General features: G+C 42.2%; 1 protein-coding gene and 23 non-coding genes across 25 annotated transcripts in view; 1 reads left to right on the top strand and 23 right to left on the bottom strand.

The window, feature by feature from the left end:
* Positions 1-292: 292 nt before the first annotated feature.
* Positions 293-366, bottom strand: trnat-agu (transfer RNA threonine (anticodon AGU)). Its single transcript has one exon. It is a non-coding gene; the product is annotated as a tRNA-Thr (tRNA).
* A 251-nt stretch (positions 367-617) lies between these two features.
* Positions 618-707, bottom strand: trnar-ucu (transfer RNA arginine (anticodon UCU)). The gene is given in 2 exon segments: positions 618-653; positions 671-707. It is a non-coding gene; the product is annotated as a tRNA-Arg (tRNA).
* Positions 708-967: 260 nt separating this feature from the next.
* Positions 968-1041, bottom strand: trnat-cgu (transfer RNA threonine (anticodon CGU)). Its single transcript has one exon. It is a non-coding gene; the product is annotated as a tRNA-Thr (tRNA).
* Positions 1042-1457: 416 nt separating this feature from the next.
* On the bottom strand, positions 1458-1531 carry trnat-agu (transfer RNA threonine (anticodon AGU)). The gene has a single exon. It is a non-coding gene; the product is annotated as a tRNA-Thr (tRNA).
* Positions 1532-2012: 481 nt separating this feature from the next.
* trnar-ucu (transfer RNA arginine (anticodon UCU)) lies at positions 2013-2102 on the bottom strand. Its single transcript is given in 2 exon segments — positions 2013-2048; positions 2066-2102. It is a non-coding gene; the product is annotated as a tRNA-Arg (tRNA).
* A 627-nt stretch (positions 2103-2729) lies between these two features.
* Positions 2730-2803, bottom strand: trnat-agu (transfer RNA threonine (anticodon AGU)). The gene has a single exon. It is a non-coding gene; the product is annotated as a tRNA-Thr (tRNA).
* A 2453-nt stretch (positions 2804-5256) lies between these two features.
* trnat-cgu (transfer RNA threonine (anticodon CGU)) lies at positions 5257-5330 on the bottom strand. Its single transcript has one exon. It is a non-coding gene; the product is annotated as a tRNA-Thr (tRNA).
* A 251-nt stretch (positions 5331-5581) lies between these two features.
* Positions 5582-5671, bottom strand: trnar-ucu (transfer RNA arginine (anticodon UCU)). Its single transcript is given in 2 exon segments — positions 5582-5617; positions 5635-5671. It is a non-coding gene; the product is annotated as a tRNA-Arg (tRNA).
* A 246-nt stretch (positions 5672-5917) lies between these two features.
* Positions 5918-5991, bottom strand: trnat-cgu (transfer RNA threonine (anticodon CGU)). Its single transcript has one exon. It is a non-coding gene; the product is annotated as a tRNA-Thr (tRNA).
* Positions 5992-6242: 251 nt separating this feature from the next.
* trnar-ucu (transfer RNA arginine (anticodon UCU)) lies at positions 6243-6332 on the bottom strand. Its single transcript is given in 2 exon segments — positions 6243-6278; positions 6296-6332. It is a non-coding gene; the product is annotated as a tRNA-Arg (tRNA).
* Positions 6333-6535: 203 nt separating this feature from the next.
* trnat-ugu (transfer RNA threonine (anticodon UGU)) lies at positions 6536-6609 on the bottom strand. Its single transcript has one exon. It is a non-coding gene; the product is annotated as a tRNA-Thr (tRNA).
* Positions 6610-7025: 416 nt separating this feature from the next.
* trnat-agu (transfer RNA threonine (anticodon AGU)) lies at positions 7026-7099 on the bottom strand. Its single transcript has one exon. It is a non-coding gene; the product is annotated as a tRNA-Thr (tRNA).
* Positions 7100-7495: 396 nt separating this feature from the next.
* trnat-agu (transfer RNA threonine (anticodon AGU)) lies at positions 7496-7569 on the bottom strand. Its single transcript has one exon. It is a non-coding gene; the product is annotated as a tRNA-Thr (tRNA).
* A 2453-nt stretch (positions 7570-10022) lies between these two features.
* Positions 10023-10096, bottom strand: trnat-cgu (transfer RNA threonine (anticodon CGU)). The gene has a single exon. It is a non-coding gene; the product is annotated as a tRNA-Thr (tRNA).
* Positions 10097-10347: 251 nt separating this feature from the next.
* On the bottom strand, positions 10348-10437 carry trnar-ucu (transfer RNA arginine (anticodon UCU)). Its single transcript is given in 2 exon segments — positions 10348-10383; positions 10401-10437. It is a non-coding gene; the product is annotated as a tRNA-Arg (tRNA).
* Positions 10438-10683: 246 nt separating this feature from the next.
* On the bottom strand, positions 10684-10757 carry trnat-cgu (transfer RNA threonine (anticodon CGU)). Its single transcript has one exon. It is a non-coding gene; the product is annotated as a tRNA-Thr (tRNA).
* A 251-nt stretch (positions 10758-11008) lies between these two features.
* Positions 11009-11098, bottom strand: trnar-ucu (transfer RNA arginine (anticodon UCU)). The gene is given in 2 exon segments: positions 11009-11044; positions 11062-11098. It is a non-coding gene; the product is annotated as a tRNA-Arg (tRNA).
* A 203-nt stretch (positions 11099-11301) lies between these two features.
* trnat-ugu (transfer RNA threonine (anticodon UGU)) lies at positions 11302-11375 on the bottom strand. The gene has a single exon. It is a non-coding gene; the product is annotated as a tRNA-Thr (tRNA).
* A 416-nt stretch (positions 11376-11791) lies between these two features.
* Positions 11792-11865, bottom strand: trnat-agu (transfer RNA threonine (anticodon AGU)). Its single transcript has one exon. It is a non-coding gene; the product is annotated as a tRNA-Thr (tRNA).
* A 510-nt stretch (positions 11866-12375) lies between these two features.
* Positions 12376-12449, bottom strand: trnat-agu (transfer RNA threonine (anticodon AGU)). Its single transcript has one exon. It is a non-coding gene; the product is annotated as a tRNA-Thr (tRNA).
* A 1710-nt stretch (positions 12450-14159) lies between these two features.
* trnat-agu (transfer RNA threonine (anticodon AGU)) lies at positions 14160-14233 on the bottom strand. The gene has a single exon. It is a non-coding gene; the product is annotated as a tRNA-Thr (tRNA).
* A 161-nt stretch (positions 14234-14394) lies between these two features.
* On the bottom strand, positions 14395-14468 carry trnat-agu (transfer RNA threonine (anticodon AGU)). The gene has a single exon. It is a non-coding gene; the product is annotated as a tRNA-Thr (tRNA).
* A 161-nt stretch (positions 14469-14629) lies between these two features.
* On the bottom strand, positions 14630-14703 carry trnat-ugu (transfer RNA threonine (anticodon UGU)). The gene has a single exon. It is a non-coding gene; the product is annotated as a tRNA-Thr (tRNA).
* A 2201-nt stretch (positions 14704-16904) lies between these two features.
* Positions 16905-21379, top strand: part of esd (esterase D/formylglutathione hydrolase) — an 8721-nt gene continuing 4246 nt past the window's right edge. The window contains exons 1-3 of one of the 2 annotated variants that reach the window (XM_060875663.1): positions 16905-17030; positions 18802-18872; positions 21365-21379. The exon at positions 21365-21379 is cut by the window's right edge and continues 74 nt beyond it. In XM_060875663.1, the coding sequence (XP_060731646.1) occupies positions 18805-18872; positions 21365-21379 (83 nt within the window). In that variant the 5' untranslated portion in view covers positions 16905-17030; positions 18802-18804. Of the gene's footprint in view, positions 17031-18798; positions 18873-21364 lie in introns of both variants that reach the window. The other variant, XM_060875664.1, reaches the window with a different exon arrangement.

The following is a 21379-nucleotide window of genomic DNA, read 5'->3' as shown; positions in this document are numbered from 1 at the left end:
TAAAGGCATTGCTTCTACATACCCAGACAAGTCAGGCACTGCTGGGATTTGAACCCATGATCTCCCCAGGATCTCCTGACAGGCGCTTTCACCAACTAAGCCACAGCACCACAGGTCCAAAATGTTGTCCCATACTATCATCTGTGATGATCATACAAGTTTTTAATCTCATCACAGCTATGGCTAAGACCCTGAAATTTACAGTACATTGTTGCTCAGAGGCCATCTTACTGGGCTGGTGTTTTGTCTCAGAGTATAATAAAGGCATTGCTTCTACATACCCAGACAAGTCAGGTGCTGCTGGGATTTGAACCCAGGATCTCCTGTTTACTAGACAGGCGCTTTCACCAACTAAGCCACAGCACCACAGCAATCACACTTGGCCATAATATCATCTGTGATAGTGTGTCTGAGCATTAAACCAGGCATATGTAAAATGCAATACGATCAATACATACGATCAATCACAAACACAGATCTTATCCCTGGCCATTTTCGTAACAAATCTATCCACAACAAAGTTCCTTTTAAATCCAAGGGTATGGAGAGCACCACAGTGTTCCTCACCATGGAACTGCTTTCAGGCACATAACCTATAAGTCAACATCCAAATGAAGTGACTCTGGTGGGACTCGAACCCACAACCTTTGAATATCTACAACAACGATCCTAGAAGTCCAACGCGCTATCCATTGCGCCACAGAGCCTGAAAAATGACTTGGACTTGGTGTGTCTTCACAGCTTCGATCAAATTCATGGACAGCATTTCACACGACCGTTCATTAGATGCCTGCTACTCTGTGGATATCAGGAGACAAGACTTGAACATGCAATCTTTTATTCTCATTACTGCACTGCCTAGGATACTGAAATTTACAGTGCATTGTTGCTCAGAGGCCATCTTGCTGGGCTGGTGTTTTGTCTCAGAGTATAATAAAGGCATTGCTACTACATACCAAGACAAGTCAGGCACTGCTGGGATTTGAACCCAGGATCTCCTGTTTACGAGACAGGCGCTTTCACCAACTAAGCCACAGCACCACAGCAATCACACTTGGCCATGATATCATCTGTGATAGTGTGTCTGAGCATTAAACCAGGCATATGTAAAATGCAATACGATCAATACATACGATCAATCACAAACACAGATCTTATCCCTGGCCATTTTCGTAACAAATCTATCCACAACAAAGTTCCTTTTAAATCCTTGGACTTGGTGTGTCTTCTCAGCTTCGATCAAATTCATGGACGGCATTTCACACGACCGTTCATTAGACGCCTGCTACTCTGTGGATATCAGGAGACAAGACTTGAACATACAAGCTTTTAATCTCATCAGTGCAATGCCTGAGACCCTGAAATTTACAGTGCATTGTTGCTCAGGGGCCATCTTACTGGGCTGGTGTTTTGTCTCAGAGTATAATAAAGATTTCCTCTGCCTACCCAGACAAGTCAGGCACTGCTGGGATTTGAACCCAGGATCTCCTGTTTACTAGACAGGCGCTTTCACCAGCTAAGCCACAGCACCACAGGGCCAAAACATTGTCCCGTACTATCATCTGTGATGAACAAACAAGTTTTTAATCTCATCACGGCTATGCCTAAGACCCTGAAATTTACAGTGCATTGTTGCTCAGGGGCCATCTTGCTGGCAAAGGGGTTAAAGGGATTTCCTCTGCCTACCCAGACAAGTCAGGCACTGCTGGGATTTGAACCTGTTTACTAGACAGGCGCTTTCACCAACTAAGCCACAGCACCACAGCAATCACACTTGGCCATAATATCATCTGTGATAGTGTGTCTGAGCATTAAACCAGGCATATGTAAAATGCAATACGATCAATACATACGATCAATCACAAACACAGATCTTATCCCTGGCCATTTTCGTAACAAATCTATCCACAACAAAGTTCCTTTTAAATCCAAGGGTATGGAGAGCACCACAGTGTTCCTCACCATGGAACTGCTTTCAGGCACATAACCTATAAGTCAACACCCAAATGAAGTGACTCTGGTGGGACTCAAACCCACAACCTTTGAATATCTACAACAACGATCCTAGAAGTCCAACGCGCTATCCATTGCGCCACAGAGCCTGAAAAATGACTTGGACTTGGTGTGTCTTCACAGCTTCGATCAAATTCATGGACAGCATTTCACACGACCGTTCATTAGACGCCTGCTACTCTGTGGATATCAGGAGACAAGACTTGAACATACAAGCTTTTAATCTCATCAGTGCAATGCCTGAGACCCTGAAATTTACAGATTTGAACCCAGGATCTCCTGTTTACTAGACAGGCGCTTTCACCAGCTAAGCCACAGCACCACAGAGCCAAAACATTGTCCCGTACTATCATCTGTGATGAACAAACAAGTTTTTAATCTCATCACGGCTATGCCTAAGACCCTGAAATTTACAGTGCATTGTTGCTCAGGGGCCATCTTGCTGGCAAAGGGGTTAAAGGGATTTCGTCTCTGCCTACCCAGACAAGTCAGGCACTGCTGGGATTTGAACCTGTTTACTAGACAGGCACTTTCACCAGCTAAGCCACAGCACCACAGGGCAGAAGCTGCTTCCCTTACTATCATCGGTGATGAACATGCAAGTGCCTAGGCTACTGAAATTTACACTCTATTGTTGCTCAGAGGCCATCTTGCTGGGCTGGTGTTTTGTCTCAGAGTATAATAAAGGCATTGCTGCTACATACCTAAAAAAAGTCAGGTGCTGCTGGGATTTGAACCCAGGATCTCCTGTTTACTAGACAGGCGCTTTCACCAACTAAGCCACAGCACCACAGGGCCAAAATATTGTCCCGTACTATTCAATTCAATTCAATTCAAGTTTATTTGTATAGCGCTTTTCACAATGGACATTGTCACAAAGCAGCTTTACAGAACATAAACATAGAACAAAAGATAAATATAAGGAGTAGTATAAAGAATTAATATAATAAAAATTCAAAATATATATAGTTCACAGCGTGTATGTATGTATATGTATTTGTCCCCAATGAGCAAGTCTGAGGTGACTCAGGCAACAGTGGCAAGGAAAAACTCCCTTAGATTGCTAAAGGAAGAAACCTTGAGAGGAACCAGACTCAAGGGGAACCCATCCTCATATGGGTGACACTAGATGGTGTGGTTACAATATACAAGTATCACAGAGTCCAACTGGAGCTGGTAGATCTGTAGATGTCTCAGGATTCTCACAGAGTCAGCCTCATCTCAGTGGAGGTCCAAAAACTTCATCGCACGGAAGATGATCAGAGCTGATGCAATGTCTGGATGTCTCAGCATGGGTAGAAAAAGAGCAGTGCAGAGGGATTAACATATCTGCTGTTCATAAGAATGTGCAAGTCTAGTGTGATAGTGCAGAATATTTATGGGATGTATTATGTGTACGCCTGACTAAAGAGATGAGTTTTTAATCTACATTTAAACTGGGAAAGTGTGTCTGAGCCCCGAACACTATCAGGAAGACTATTCCAAAGTTTGGGAGCTAAATAAGAAAACGCTCTACCACCTTTAGTAGACTTAGATATTCTGGGAACTACCAGAAGTCCTGAGTTTTGTGATCTCAGAGAGCGTGAAGGATTGTAACGTGTTAGAAGACTAGTTAGATACATGGGAGCTAAACCATTAAGAGCCTTGTACGTAAGTAGCAGCAGTTTGTAATCAATTCTAAACTTAACAGGTAGCCAGTGTAGAGATGATAAAATTGGGGTTATATGGTCATACTTTCTTGTCCTAGTGAGAACTCTGGCAGCTGCATTTTGGACTAACTGTAGCCTATTTATTAAAGATGCAGGACAACCACCTAGTAATGCATTACAATAGTCCAGCCTAGAGGTCATGAAAGCATGAACTAGCTTCTCAGCATCAGATACAGACAGGATGTTTCTCAGCTTGGCAATATTTCTAAGGTGAAAGAAGGCTGTTTTTGTGGTTTGGGCGACATGATTTTCAAAAGACAAGTTGCTGTCTAATAAACACCCAGGTCTTTCACTGTCGAGCTACCAGTAACAGTACATCCCTCTAATTGGAAGTTAAATTGTGAGAGTTTCTGTGTACTGGTTTTTGGGCCTATAAGTAGTATTTCTGTCTTATCAGAGTTTAACAACAGAAAATTACAGCTCATCCAGTCTTTTATCTCTCTAAGGCATTGAGTTAATTTGGACAATTTAGTTATTTCATCTGGTTCTGATGAGATATATAACTGTGTGTCATCAGCATAACAATGGAAACTGATCCCATGTCTTCTAATAATGTTCCCTAATGGAAGCATGTATATCGAGAAAAGCAGAGGTCCTAGAACTGACCCTTGAGGGACCCCATGGTTAACTGGTAGTAAACTGGAGGGTTCACCATCTAATTCTACAAAATGGTATCGATCAGACTGGTAGGATCTAAACCAACTTAAAACTTGTCCGTGAATACCTGTGTAATTTTGTAAGTGATCTAGGAGAATGTTGTGATCTATAGTGTCGAATGCAGCACTAAGGTCAAGTAGAACTAATAGTGACATACAGTCTTTGTCCGAAGCTAAGAACAAGTCATTTGTAACTTTAACAAGTGCAGTTTCTGTGCTATGATGGGGCCTGAAACCTGACTGAAACTCTTCGAGGATATTGTTCTCCTGTAAGAAGGAGCTCAGTTGAACAGACACAACCTTTTCTAGTATTTTAGACATAAACGGAAGGTGTGAAATAGGTCTGTAATTTGATAGTTCATTAGGATCTAAATTAGGTTTCTTAATGAGTGGCCTAATAACTGCCAACTTGAAGGATTTAGGGACATAACCTAAAGATAACGAGGAGATAATAATATTAAGAAGAGGCTCACCAGCTTTATTTAACACTTCTTTCAGTAATTTAGTTGGAATGGGGTCTAGTGAACAAGTTGTTGATTTAGCTGTAGTAATAAGTTTATCTAACTCTTCCTGACCTGTACTTGCAAAGCAATGTAGTTGTGTGTCTAGAACCTTAGGTGAGACCGGGACGCTAGTTACTCTCATATGTTGAGTGTCACCTATTTTATTCCTGATACTTTCGATTTTATCAGTGAAGAATCTCATAAAATCCCCTACTACCCCTACTAGCTGCTTCCCCTACTATCATCAGTGATGAACATGCAAGTGCCTAGGCTACTGAAATTTACAGTCTATTGTTGCTCAGAGGCCATCTTACTGGGCTGGTGTTTTGTCTCAGAGTATAATAAAGGCATTGCTTCTACATACCCAGACAAGTCAGGTGCTGCTGGGATTTGAACCCAGGATCTCCTGTTTACGAGACAGGCGCTTTCACCAACTAAGCCACAGCACCACAGCAATCACACTTGGCTATGATATCATCTGTGATAGTGTGTCTGAGCATTAAACCAGGCATATGTAAAATGCAATACGATCAATACATACGATCAATCACAAACACAGATCTTATCCCTGGCCATTTTCGTAACAAATCTATCCACAACAAAGTTCCTTTTAAATCCAAGGGTATGGAGAGCACCACAGTGTTCCTCACCATGGAACTGCGTTCAGGCACATAACCTATAAGTCAACACCCAAATGAAGTGACTCTGGTGGGACTCGAACCCACAACCTTTGAATATCTTCAACAACGATCCTAGAAGTCCAACGCGCTATCCATTGCGCCACAGAGCCTGAAAAAGTGACTTGGACTTGGTGTGTCTTCTCAGCTTCGATCAAATTCATGGACCGTTCATTAGACACCTGCTACTCTGTGGATATCAGGAGACAAGACTTGAACATGCAATCTTTTATTCTCATTACTGCACTGCCTAGGATACTGAAATTTACAGTGCATTGTTGCTCAGAGGCCATCTTGCTGGGCTGGTGTTTTGTCTCAGAGTATAATAAAGGCATTGCTTCTACATACCCAGACAAGTCAGGTGCTGCTGGGATTTGAACCTAGGATCTCCTGTTTACGAGACAGGCGCTTTCACCAACTAAGCCACAGCACCACAGCAATCACACTTGGCCATGATATCATCTGTGATAGTGTGTCTGAGCATTAAACCAGGCATATGTAAAATGCAATACGATCAATACATACGATCAATCACAAACACAGATCTTATCCCTGGCCATTTTCGTAACAAATCTATCCACAACAAAGTTCCTTTTAAATCCAAGGGTATGGAGAGCACCACAGTGTTCCTCACCATGGAACTGCGTTCAGGCACATAACCTATAAGTCAACACCCAAATGAAGTGACTCTGGTGGGACTCGAACCCACAACCTTTGAATATCTTCAACACCGATCCTAGAAGTCCAACGCGCTATCCATTGCGCCACAGAGCCTGAAAAGTGACTCATTCATTAGATGCCTGCTACTCTGTGGATATCAGGAGACAAGACTTGAACATGCAATCTTTTATTCTCATTACTGCACTGCCTAGGATACTGAAATTTACAGTGCATTGTTGCTCAGAGGCCATCTTACTGGGCTGGTGTTTTGTCTCAGAGTATAATAAAGGCATTGCTACTACATACCCAGACAAGTCAGGCACTGCTGGGATTTGAACCCAGGATCTCCTGTTTACAAGACAGGCGCTTTCACCAACTAAGCCACAGCACCACAGCAATCACACTTGGCCATGATATCATCTGTGATAGTGTGTCTGAGCATTAAACCAGGCATATGTAAAATGCAATACGATCAATACATACGATCAATCACAAACACAGATCTTATCCCTGGCCATTTTCGTAACAAATCTATCCACAACAAAGTTCCTTTTAAATCCTTGGACTTGGTGTGTCTTCTCAGCTTCGATCAAATTCATGGACGGCATTTCACACGACCGTTCATTAGACGCCTGCTACTCTGTGGATATCAGGAGACAAGACTTGAACATACAAGCTTTTAATCTCATCAGTGCAATGCCTGAGACCCTGAAATTTACAGTGCATTGTTGCTCAGGGGCCATCTTACTGGGCTGGTGTTTTGTCTCAGAGTATAATAAAGATTTCCTCTGCCTACCCAGACAAGTCAGGCACTGCTGGGATTTGAACCCAGGATCTCCTGTTTACTAGACAGGCGCTTTCACCAGCTAAGCCACAGCACCACAGAGCCAAAACATTGTCCCGTACTATCATCTGTGATGAACAAACAAGTTTTTAATCTCATCACGGCTATGCCTAAGACCCTGAAATTTACAGTGCATTGTTGCTCAGGGGCCATCTTGCTGGCAAAGGGGTTAAAGGGATTTCGTCTCTGCCTACCCAGACAAGTCAGGCACTGCTGGGATTTGAACCTGTTTACTAGACAGGCACTTTCACCAGCTAAGCCACAGCACCACAGGGCAGAAGCTGCTTCCCTTACTATCATCGGTGATGAACATGCAAGTGCCTAGGCTACTGAAATTTACAGTCTATTGTTGCTCAGAGGCCATCTTGCTGGGCTGGTGTTTTGTCTCAGAGTATAATAAAGGCATTGCTGCTACATACCTAAAAAAAAAGTCAGGTGCTGCTGGGATTTGAACCCAGGATCTCCTGTTTACTAGACAGGCGCTTTCACCAACTAAGCCACAGCACCACAGGGCCAAAATATTGTCCCGTACTATTCAATTCAATTCAATTCAAGTTTATTTGTATAGCGCTTTTCACAATGGACATTGTCACAAAGCAGCTTTACAGAACATAAACATAGAACAAAAGATAAATATAAGGAGTAGTATAAAGAATTAATATAATAAAAATTCAAAATATATATAGTTCACAGCGTGTATGTATGTATATGTATTTGTCCCCAATGAGCAAGTCTGAGGTGACTCAGGCAACAGTGGCAAGGAAAAACTCCCTTAGATTGCTAAAGGAAGAAACCTTGAGAGGAACCAGACTCAAGGGGAACCCATCCTCATATGGGTGACACTAGATGGTGTGGTTACAATATACAAGTATCACAGAGTCCAACTGGAGCTGGTAGATCTGTAGATGTCTCAGGATTCTCACAGAGTCAGCCTCATCTCAGTGGAGGTCCAAAAACTTCATCGCACGGAAGATGATCAGAGCTGATGCAATGTCTGGATGTCTCAGCATGGGTAGAAAAAGAGCAGTGCAGAGGGATTAACATATCTGCTGTTCATAAGAATGTGCAAGTCTAGTGTGATAGTGCAGAATATTTATGGGATGTATTATGTGTACGCCTGACTAAAGAGATGAGTTTTTAATCTACATTTAAACTGGGAAAGTGTGTCTGAGCCCCGAACACTATCAGGAAGACTATTCCAAAGTTTGGGAGCTAAATAAGAAAACGCTCTACCACCTTTAGTAGACTTAGATATTCTGGGAACTACCAGAAGTCCTGAGTTTTGTGATCTCAGAGAGCGTGAAGGATTGTAACGTGTTAGAAGACTAGTTAGATACATGGGAGCTAAACCATTAAGAGCCTTGTACGTAAGTAGCAGCAGTTTGTAATCAATTCTAAACTTAACAGGTAGCCAGTGTAGAGATGATAAAATTGGGGTTATATGGTCATACTTTCTTGTCCTAGTGAGAACTCTGGCAGCTGCATTTTGGACTAACTGTAGCCTATTTATTAAAGATGCAGGACAACCACCTAGTAATGCATTACAATAGTCCAGCCTAGAGGTCATGAAAGCATGAACTAGCTTCTCAGCATCAGATACAGACAGGATGTTTCTCAGCTTGGCAATATTTCTAAGGTGAAAGAAGGCTGTTTTTGTGGTTTGGGCGACATGATTTTCAAAAGACAAGTTGCTGTCTAATAAACACCCAGGTCTTTCACTGTCGAGCTACCAGTAACAGTACATCCCTCTAATTGGAAGTTAAATTGTGAGAGTTTCTGTGTACTGGTTTTTGGGCCTATAAGTAGTATTTCTGTCTTATCAGAGTTTAACAACAGAAAATTACAGCTCATCCAGTCTTTTATCTCTCTAAGGCATTGAGTTAATTTGGACAATTTAGTTATTTCATCTGGTTCTGATGAGATATATAACTGTGTGTCATCAGCATAACAATGGAAACTGATCCCATGTCTTCTAATAATGTTCCCTAATGGAAGCATGTATATCGAGAAAAGCAGAGGTCCTAGAACTGACCCTTGAGGGACCCCATGGTTAACTGGTAGTAAACTGGAGGGTTCACCATCTAATTCTACAAAATGGTATCGATCAGACTGGTAGGATCTAAACCAACTTAAAACTTGTCCGTGAATACCTGTGTAATTTTGTAAGTGATCTAGGAGAATGTTGTGATCTATAGTGTCGAATGCAGCACTAAGGTCAAGTAGAACTAATAGTGACATACAGTCTTTGTCCGAAGCTAAGAACAAGTCATTTGTAACTTTAACAAGTGCAGTTTCTGTGCTATGATGGGGCCTGAAACCTGACTGAAACTCTTCGAGGATATTGTTCTCCTGTAAGAAGGAGCTCAGTTGAACAGACACAACCTTTTCTAGTATTTTAGACATAAACGGAAGGTGTGAAATAGGTCTGTAATTTGATAGTTCATTAGGATCTAAATTAGGTTTCTTAATGAGTGGCCTAATAACTGCCAACTTGAAGGATTTAGGGACATAACCTAAAGATAACGAGGAGTTAATAATATTAAGAAGAGGCTCACCAGCTTTATTTAACACTTCTTTCAGTAATTTAGTTGGAATGGGGTCTAGTGAACAAGTTGTTGATTTAGCTGTAGTAATAAGTTTATCTAACTCTTCCTGACCTGTACTTGCAAAGCAATGTAGTTGTGTGTCTAGAACCTTAGGTGAGACCGGGACGCTAGTTACTCTCATATGTTGAGTGTCACCTATTTTATTCCTGATACTTTCGATTTTATCAGTGAAGAATCTCATAAAATCCCCTACTACCCCTACTAGCTGCTTCCCCTACTATCATCAGTGATGAACATGCAAGTGCCTAGGCTACTGAAATTTACAGTCTATTGTTGCTCAGAGGCCATCTTACTGGGCTGGTGTTTTGTCTCAGAGTATAATAAAGGCATTGCTTCTACATACCCAGACAAGTCAGGTGCTGCTGGGATTTGAACCCAGGATCTCCTGTTTACGAGACAGGCGCTTTCACCAACTAAGCCACAGCACCACAGCAATCACACTTGGCTATGATATCATCTGTGATAGTGTGTCTGAGCATTAAACCAGGCATATGTAAAATGCAATACGATCAATACATACGATCAATCACAAACACAGATCTTATCCCTGGCCATTTTCGTAACAAATCTATCCACAACAAAGTTCCTTTTAAATCCAAGGGTATGGAGAGCACCACAGTGTTCCTCACCATGGAACTGCGTTCAGGCACATAACCTATAAGTCAACACCCAAATGAAGTGACTCTGGTGGGACTCGAACCCACAACCTTTGAATATCTTCAACAACGATCCTAGAAGTCCAACGCGCTATCCATTGCGCCACAGAGCCTGAAAAAGTGACTTGGACTTGGTGTGTCTTCTCAGCTTCGATCAAATTCATGGACCGTTCATTAGACACCTGCTACTCTGTGGATATCAGGAGACAAGACTTGAACATGCAATCTTTTATTCTCATTACTGCACTGCCTAGGATACTGAAATTTACAGTGCATTGTTGCTCAGAGGCCATCTTGCTGGGCTGGTGTTTTGTCTCAGAGTATAATAAAGGCATTGCTTCTACATACCCAGACAAGTCAGGTGCTGCTGGGATTTGAACCTAGGATCTCCTGTTTACGAGACAGGCGCTTTCACCAACTAAGCCACAGCACCACAGCAATCACACTTGGCCATGATATCATCTGTGATAGTGTGTCTGAGCATTAAACCAGGCATATGTAAAATGCAATACGATCAATACATACGATCAATCACAAACACAGATCTTATCCCTGGCCATTTTCGTAACAAATCTATCCACAACAAAGTTCCTTTTAAATCCAAGGGTATGGAGAGCACCACAGTGTTCCTCACCATGGAACTGCGTTCAGGCACATAACCTATAAGTCAACACCCAAATGAAGTGACTCTGGTGGGACTCGAACCCACAACCTTTGAATATCTTCAACAACGATCCTAGAAGTCCAACGCGCTATCCATTGCGCCACAGAGCCTGAAAAGTGACTCATTCATTAGATGCCTGCTACTCTGTGGATATCAGGAGACAAGACTTGAACATGCAATCTTTTATTCTCATTACTGCACTGCCTAGGATACTGAAATTTCCAGTGCATTGTTGCTCAGAGGCCATCTTACTGGGCTGGTGTTTTGTCTCAGAGTATAATAAAGGCATTGCTACTACATACCAAGACAAGTCAGGCACTGCTGGGATTTGAACCCAGGATCTCCTGTTTACAAGACAGGCGCTTTCACCAACTAAGCCACAGCACCACAGCAATCACACTTGGCCATGATATCATCTGTGATAGTGTGTCTGAGCATTAAACCAGGCATATGTAAAATGCAATACGATCAATACATACGATCAATCACAAACACAGATCTTATCCCTGGCCATTTTCGTAACAAATCTATCCACAACAAAGTTCCTTTTAAATCCTTGGACTTGGTGTGTCTTCTCAGCTTCGATCAAATTCATGGACGGCATTTCACACGACCGTTCATTAGACGCCTGCTACTCTGTGGATATCAGGAGACAAGACTTGAACATACAAGCTTTTAATCTCATCAGTGCAATGCCTGAGACCCTGAAATTTACAGTGCATTGTTGCTCAGGGGCCATCTTACTGGGCTGGTGTTTTGTCTCAGAGTATAATAAAGATTTCCTCTGCCTACCCAGACAAGTCAGGCACTGCTGGGATTTGAACCCAGGATCTCCTGTTTACTAGACAGGCGCTTTCACCAGCTAAGCCACAGCACCACAGAGCCAAAACATTGTCCCGTACTATCATCTGTGATGAACAAACAAGTTTTTAATCTCATCACGGCTATGCCTAAGACCCTGAAATTTACAGTGCATTGTTGCTCAGGGGCCATCTTGCTGGCAAAGGGGTTAAAGGGATTTCGTCTCTGCCTACCCAGACAAGTCAGGCACTGCTGGGATTTGAACCTGTTTACTAGACAGGCACTTTCACCAGCTAAGCCACAGCACCACAGGGCAGAAGCTGCTTCCCTTACTATCATCGGTGATGAACATGCAAGTGCCTAGGCTACTGAAATTTACAGTCTATTGTTGCTCAGAGGCCATCTTGCTGGGCTGGTGTTTTGTCTCAGAGTATAATAAAGGCATTATGAACATTATGTAGATGCATTATAAAGTTATAAATTATAGGCATTATAAAGAACATTATACAGTAATGTTCTTGCTGGGCTGGTGTTTTGTCTCAGAGTATAATAAAGGCATTGCTGCTACATACCTAAAAAAAAAGTCAGGTGCTGCTGGGATTTGAACCCAGGATCTCCTGTTTACTAGACAGGCACTTTCACCAACTAAGCCACAGCACCACAGGGCCAATGGACATTGTCACAAAGCAGCTTTACAGAACATAAACATAGAACAAAAGATAAATATAAGGAGTAGTATAAAGAATTAATATAATAAAAATTCAAAATATATATAGTTCACAGCGTGTATGTATGTATATGTATTTGTCCCCAATGAGCAAGTCTGAGGTGACTCAGGCAGCAGTGGCAAGGAAAAACTCCCTTAGATTGCTAAAGGAAGAAACCTTGAGAGGAACCAGACTCAAGGGGAACCCATCCTCATATGGGTGACACTAGATGGTGTGGTTACAATATACAAGTATCACAGAGTCCAACTGGAGCTGGTAGATCTGTAGATGTCTCAGGATTCTCACAGAGTCAGCCTCATCTCAGTGGAGGTCCAAAAACTTCATCGCACGGAAGATGATCAGAGCTGATGCAATGTCTGGATGTCTCAGCATGGGTAGAAAAAGAGCAGTGCAGAGGGATTAACATATCTGCTGTTCATAAGAATGTGCAAGTCTAGTGTGATAGTGCAGAATATTTATGGGATGTATTATGTGTACGCCTGACTAAAGAGATGAGTTTTTAATCTACATTTAAACTGGGAAAGTGTGTCTGAGCCCCGAACACTATCAGGAAGACTATTCCAAAGTTTGGGAGCTAAATAAGAAAACGCTCTACCACCTTTAGTAGACTTAGATATTCTGGGAACTACCAGAAGTCCTGAGTTTTGTGATCTCAGAGAGCGTGAAGGATTGTAACGTGTTAGAAGACTAGTTAGATACATGGGAGCTAAACCATTAAGAGCCTTGTACGTAAGTAGCAGCAGTTTGTAATCAATTCTAAACTTAACAGGTAGCCAGTGTAGAGATGATAAAATTGGGGTTATATGGTCATACTTTCTTGTCCTAGTGAGAACTCTGGCAGCTGCATTTTGGACTAACTGTAGCCTATTTATTAAAGATGCAGGACAACCACCTAGTAATGCATTACAATAGTCCAGTCTAGAGGTCATGAAAGCATGAACTAGCTTCTCAGCATCAGATACAGACAGGATGTTTCTCAGCTTGGCAATATTTCTAAGGTGAAAGAAGGCTGTTTTTGTGGTTTGGGCGACATGATTTTCAAAAGACAAGTTGCTGTCTAATAAACACCCAGGTCTTTCACTGTCGAGCTACCAGTAACAGTACATCCCTCTAATTGGAAGTTAAATTGTGAGAGTTTCTGTGTACTGGTTTTTGGGCCTATAAGTAGTATTTCTGTCTTATCAGAGTTTAACAACAGAAAATTACAGCTCATCCAGTCTTTTATCTCTCTAAGGCATTGAGTTAATTTGGACAATTTAGTTATTTCATCTGGTTCTGATGAGATATATAACTGTGTGTCATCAGCATAACAATGGAAACTGATCCCATGTCTTCTAATAATGTTCCCTAATGGAAGCATGTATATCGAGAAAAGCAGAGGTCCTAGAACTGAGCCTGAAAAAGTGACTTGGACTTGGTGTGTCTTCTCAGCTTCGATCAAATTCATGGACCGTTCATTAGACGCCTGCTACTCTGTGGATATCAGGAGACAAGACTTGAACATGCAATCTTTTATTCTCATTACTGCACTGCCTAGGATACTGAAATTTACAGTGCATTGTTGCTCAGAGGCCATCTTACTGGGCTGGAGTTTTGTCTCAGAGTATAATAAAGGCATTGCTTCTACATACCCAGACAAGTCAGGTGCTGCTGGGATTTGAACCCAGGATCTCCTGTTTACTAGACAGGCGCTTTCACCAGCTAAGCCACAGCACCGCAGAGCAGAAGCTGCTTCCACCACTATCATCTGTGATGAACATGCAAGTGCCTAGGATACTGAAATTTACAGTGCATTGTTGCTCAGAGGCCATCTTGCTGGGCTGGTGTTTTGTCTCAGAGTATAATAAAGGCATTGCTTCTACATACCCAGACAAGTCAGGTGCTGCTGGGATTTGAACCCAGGATCTCCTGTTTACTAGACAGGCGCTTTCACCAGCTAAGCCACAGCACCGCAGGGCAGAAGCTGCTTCCCCTACTATCATCTGTGATGAACATGCAAGTGCCTAGGATACTGAAATTTACAGTGCATTGTTGCTCAGAGGCCATCTTGCTGGGCTGGTGTTTTGTCTCAGAGTATAATAAAGGCATTGCTACTACATACCCAGACAAGTCAGGCACTGCTGGGATTTGAACCCAGGACCGCCTGTTTACAAGACAGGCACTTTCACCAACTAAGCCACAGCACCACAGGTCCAAAATATTGTCCCATACTATCATCTGTGATGAACATACAAGCTTTTAACCTCATCACAGCTATGCCTAAGACCCTGAAATTTACAGTGCATTGTTGCTCAGGGGCCAACTTGCTGGCAAAGGGATTTCCTCTGCCTACCCAGACAAGCCAGGCACTGCTGGGATTGGAACCCAGGATCTCTTGTTTACTAGACAGGCGCTCTCACCAACTAAGCCACGGCACAACAGCAATCACACTTGGCCATAATATCATCTGTGATAGTGTGTCTGAGCATTAAACCTGCCATATGTAAAATGCAAGTGTGTGTGTGCGCCTTGTGATGGTCTGGCACTCCGTCCATGGTGTATCCTGCCTTGATGCCCGATGACGACTGAGATAGGCACAGGCTCCCCGTGACCGAGGTAGTTCAGATAAGCTGTAGAAAATGAATGAATGAATGAACGAATGAATGATTGCACATTCTGTACGACAAGATTGTACAACAGCTGTACTACTCATCCTGCAAAAGCATGCATGTTTGTCTGAACGATTCTCCTACCATAGATCTTGCTCAGGTTCTTGACATACAATCAATCACAAACACAGATCTTATCCCTGGCCATTTTTGTAACAAATCTATCCACGACAAGGTTCCTTTTAAATCCAAGGGTATGGAGAGCTCCACAGCATTCCTCACCATGGAACTGCTTTCAGGCACATAACCCATACGTTATGCTTTCAGGCACATAACCCATAAGTCAACACCCAAATGAGGCGACCCCAGTGGGACTCAAACCCACAACCTTTGAATATCCTCAACAACGATCCTAGAAGTCCAACGCACCACAGAGCCTGAAAAATGATTTGGACTTGGTGTGTCTTCTCAGCTTCGATCAAATTCATGGACAGCATTTAACACGACCGTTCATGAGACGCCTGCTACTCTGTGGATATCAGGAGACAAGACTTGAACATACAAGCTTTTAATCTCATCAGTGCAATGCCTGAGACCCTGAAATTTACAGTGCATTGTTGCTCAGGGGCCATCTTGCTGGCATAATGGGGTTAAAGGGCTTTTCCTCTGCCTACCCAGACAAGTCAGGCATTGCAGGGATTTGAACCCAGGATCTCCTGTTTACAAGACAGGCATTTTCACCAGCTAAGCCACAGCACCACAGTTCACATGTGCCCATACCGTCCTCTCAGTTTCTCAGTACAATATACTTGTAGTTCAATACATATATAAATATATATGCATATAATGTGTGTATCTTTATAATACAGATATATTTACAATAAAGTGCTCAATAAGTATATATTACATATTTATTTATTTTTATTATTGAAGTGAATGTAAGAAAGAGAAGCCCAACTTTTTTGTGGTTTATTGTTAAAAATACCATCTTGGTCCTGTCCAGCAGTTTATCTCTAGTCTTCAAGCAGCTGATTGATGTGTATGTCATGACTGTATGTCATCACAACTTACACTGAGTCATAAACAGTCTGTGGATAAACAGATGCATTGTTTGTATAATGAATGAACAGTACGTCAGTAGTTTCAATAACAGAATCAACAAAATTATTCTAAATATTAAATCATAGTCTTAACAAATATATGAACACCGAAGAGTATTCCATCTAATCTTAGCTCAAAGTTTGTCTTCAGGATCGTTGAAGCATTCAGACACCTGCAGCAACATCCAGTGGGCTTTTTATTTGCAGCAAGACCAATCCTGTGATCCCAAAAGGGTATAAACTGGATCAGAGATTATTTTGGATGAAATGGAACACCAACTGCACACCAGACCTTCGTCACATCCTAAAATTAGTTCCCAATCTCACTTATGCTCATGTAGAACAAACACTAATCCTACATCACGCTCCAACAACTACTGCAAAGCCTTCGCAAAAGAGTGGCGCTTATTTATAAATGCAAAAGGTGAATAAATATTAGTTCAAGCCCATGGGTCACATATGGGTTTGAGGTCAGGTTTCCTCATATTTATATCAGTTGTTATATTTTAGCATTAATTTTAGCATTAAACTGCTAAATCCCCCATTTTTAAATCAGTAAACTGTTATGCGGTCTGTATTTTGATTGTGATGTATATGTAATTAGGTATAAATACATGTTCATGTGTAATATTAGGTCTGACACGTGGTTTACATTCAGTCAGTGGTTACTACAGTGGCTGATAGGGCGGCTGCGTGGCGGTGACGTAAACACGCCGTGACGTGACGTCGTGACGTTAGTGAGGAACTCTGAAGCCTGCTGAAGGATCTGCAGAAGTGAACAATCTGTTTTACACAGAAAGTTTGTTAGGAACAAAATAACAAAAGGTCGCTGTTAATGTTCGTGTGTTACAGTAAGAGTCTGTGGTAAATTAGTGACATAACGCGAGCTGAAATCATTACGTTTCACTTCCTGCAAATAACGATTATAACTTCATTTTACCTGCTGTTATTATTGTATAGTTAGAGATTTCAGGTGATCTAAAACCTGGATGTTGATTTGTGTCTTATATTGTAACTTTACAGCGGTGTTGTGTAGTGTGTATGTGTGTAGTGTAGTGTAGTGTAGTGTAGTGTAGTGTTGTGTGTGTGTAGTGTAGTGTAGTGTGTATGTGTGTAGTGTAGTGTAGTGTGTATGTGTGTAGTGTAGTGTTGTGTTGTGTGTGTGTAGTGTAGTGTTGTGTGTGTGTAGTGTAGTGTAGTGTGTATGTGTGTAGTGTAGTGTAGTGTAGTGTTGTGTGTAGTGTAGTGTGTATGTGTGTAGTGTAGTGTAGTGTAGTGTGTATGTGTGTAGTGTAGTGTAGTGTGTATGTGTGTAGTGTAGTGTGTATGTGTGTAGTGTAGTGTAGTGTAGTGTAGTGTAGTGTTGTGTGTGTGTAGTGTAGTGTGTATGTGTGTAGTGTGTATGTGTGTAGTGTAGTGTAGTGTGCATGTGTGTAGTGTAGTGTAGTGTTGTGTGTGTGTGTAGTGTAGTGTGTGTGTAGTGTAGTGTGTATGTGTGTAGTGCAGTAAGTGTGCATGCGTGTTGTGTGTAGTGCAGTATGTGTGTATGTGTGTAGTGTGTAGTGCATTATGTGTGTGCAGTAAGTGTGTATGTGTGTAGTGCAGTATGTGTGTAGTGCAGTAAGTGTGTATGTGTGTAGTGCAGTATGTGTGTATGTGTGTAGTGCAGTAAGTGTGTAGTGTGTAGTGCATTATGTGTGTGTGCAGTAAGTGTGTATGTGTGTAGTGTATGTGTGTAGTGCAGTAAGTGTGTATGTGTGTAGTGCAGTAAGTGTGTATGTGTGTAGTGCAGTATGTGTGTAGTGCAGTAAGTGTGTATGTGTGTAGTGCAGTATGTGTGTATGTGTGTAGTGCAGTAAGTGTGTAGTGTGTAGTGCATTATGTGTGTGTGCAGTAAGTGTGTATGTGTGTAGTGTAGTGTGTATGTGTGTAGTGCAGTAAGTGTGTATGTGTGTTGTGTGTAGTGCAGTATGTGTGTATGTGTGTAGTGCAGTAAGTGTGCAGTAAGTCTGTATGTGTGTAGTGCATTATGTGTGTAGTGCAGTGTGTATGTGTGTAGTGCAGTAAGTGTGTATGTGTGTTGTGTGTAGTGCAGTATGTGTGTATGTGTGTAGTGCAGTAAGTGTGCAGTAAGTCTGTATGTGTGTAGTGCATTATGTGTGTAGTGCAGTGTGTATGTGTGTAGTGCAGTAAGTGTGTATGTGTGTAGTGCTGTATGTGTGTAGTGCTGTATGTGTGTAGTGTGTATGTGTGTAGTGCAGTAAGGGTGTGGTGTGTAGTGCAGTAAGTGTGTATGTGTGTAGTGCAGTGTGTATGTGTGTAGTGCTGTATGTGTGTAGTGTGTATGTGTGTAGTGCAGTATGTGTGTAGTGTGTATGTGTGTAGTGCAGTAAGGGTGTGGTGTATAGTGCAGTAAGGGTGTAGTGCACTAAGTGTATATTAGTAGACTATTTTTGTAGGTGTGGTCTGTTAAGTGCACAAGTGTAAACATCCCCAGCAGTGACAGAATATGCATGAAATAATAAGTGAAAGAAAAAATAATAATAATAATTTATTATTAATTATCTTATAAATGTGTTTGTTCTGATTAAAGCAGGTCATGGCGTTAAAGCAGGTGTCGTCTAATAAGTGCTGCGGTGGATTCCAGAGAGTATTTGAGCACGACAGGTAACGTGTCACTTTATACAGTGAGTTATTTAGTTTCTCCTTCCTGAACATTGCCTTTGTTATCCCACTGATTTATATTTACATACAGTTGTTTCTAATAAGTTCTACAAATTATCAGTTGTTTGGAAATTACTCACAAACACACACACAGACACACACACAGACACACACATACTCAGACATATAAGGACTGAAACTGCCATCACGCTGGGTGAGGAAATGTTCAGACACACACACACAGACAGACACACATTTAGACACACACACTCAGACACACACACACAGACAGACACACATTTAGACACACACACACAGACACACACGTACTCAGACATATAAGGACTGAAACTGCCATCACGCTGGGTGAGGAAATGTTCAGACACACACACACACACAGACAGACACACATTTAGACACACACATTCAGACACACACACACACACACACTCAGACACACACATTCAGACACACACTTAGACACATACACATTCAGACACACTCAGACACACACACACTCAGACACACAGACACACATACTCAGACATATATAAGGACTGAAACTGCCATCACGCTGGGTGAGGAAATGTTCAGACACACACACACAGACAGACACACATTTAGACACACACACTCAGACACACAGACACACACACAGACACACACTTAGACACACACATTCAGACACACACACACAGACAGACACACGTTCAGACACACACACACTGACAGACACACACTTAGACACATACACATTCAGACACACACACACACTCAGACACACACACACTCAGACACACACACACAGACAGACACACATTTAGACACACACACTCAGACACACACACAGACACACATATACTCAGACATATATAAGGACTGAAACTGCCATCACGCTGGGTGAGGAAATGTTCAGACACACACACACACTTAGACACACACTTAGACACACACATTCAGACACACACACACTCAGACACACTTAGACACACACATTCAGACACACACACAGACAGACACACGTTCAGACACACACACAGACAGACACACACACACTCAGACACACACACACACACACACTCAGACACACACACTCAGAGACACACACTCAGACACAGAGACACACATTCAGACGCACACACTCAGACACACACTTGGACACATACACATTCAGACACACTCAGACACACACACACACTCAGACACACAGACACACATACTCAGACATATATAAGGACTGAAACTGCCATCATGCTGGGTGAGGAAATGTTCAGACACACACACACTCACACATACACATTCAGATACACACACACACTCAGACACACACTTAGACAAATACACACACAGACACACACATACTCAGACATATATAAGGACTGAAACTGCCATCATGCTGGGTGAGGAAATGCTCAGACACACACACACAGACAGACACACATTTAGACACAGACACACACACAGACACACACTTAGACACACACATTCAGACACACACACACAGACAGACACACGTTCAGACACACACACACTGACAGACACACACTTAGACACATACACATTCAGACACACACACACACTCAGACACACACACACTCAGACACACACACACACAGACAGACACACATTTAGACACACACACTCAGACACACACAGACACACATATACTCAGACATATATAAGGACTGAAACTGCCATCACGCTGGGTGAGGAAATGTTCAGACACACTTAGACACACACTTAGACACACACATTCAGACACACACACACACACTCAGACACACACTTAGACACACACATTCAGACACACACACAGACGGACACACGTTCAGACACACACACAGACAGACACACACACAGACAGACACACACACACTCAGACACACACACACACACACACTCAGACACACACACTCAGAGACACACACTCAGACACAGAGACACACATTCAGACGCACACACTCAGACACACACTTGGACACATACACATTCAGACACACTCAGACACACACACACACTCAGACACACAGACACACGTACTCAGACATATATAAGGACTGAAACTGCCATCATGCTGGGTGAGGAAATGTTCAGACACACACACACTCACACATACACATTCAGATACACACACACACTCAGACACACACTTAGACACATACACACTCAGACACACACAGACACACACAGACACACACACAGACACACACATATTCAGACATATATAAGGACTGAAACTGCCATCATGCTGGGTGAGGAAATGCTCAGACACACACACACTCAGACACATACACATTCAGATACACACACACACACTCAGACACACACTTAGACACATACACACTCAGACACACACAGACACACACACACACAGACACACACACAGACACACACATACTCAGACATATATAAGGACTGAAACTGCCATCATGCTGGGTGAGGAAATGTGCTGCAGCTTCACTCATTTATTCTGTTCCCTTCCCATTTCTTTTCAGCTCAGAACTAAAGTG

This window comes from Tachysurus vachellii, chromosome 8, assembly GCF_030014155.1.
Source record: "Tachysurus vachellii isolate PV-2020 chromosome 8, HZAU_Pvac_v1, whole genome shotgun sequence".
NCBI classification, from domain to species: domain Eukaryota; kingdom Metazoa; phylum Chordata; class Actinopteri; order Siluriformes; family Bagridae; genus Tachysurus; species Tachysurus vachellii.
The sequence above is the reverse complement of the archived record's forward strand: the minus strand, read 5'-3'. Positions and strand labels throughout refer to the sequence as shown.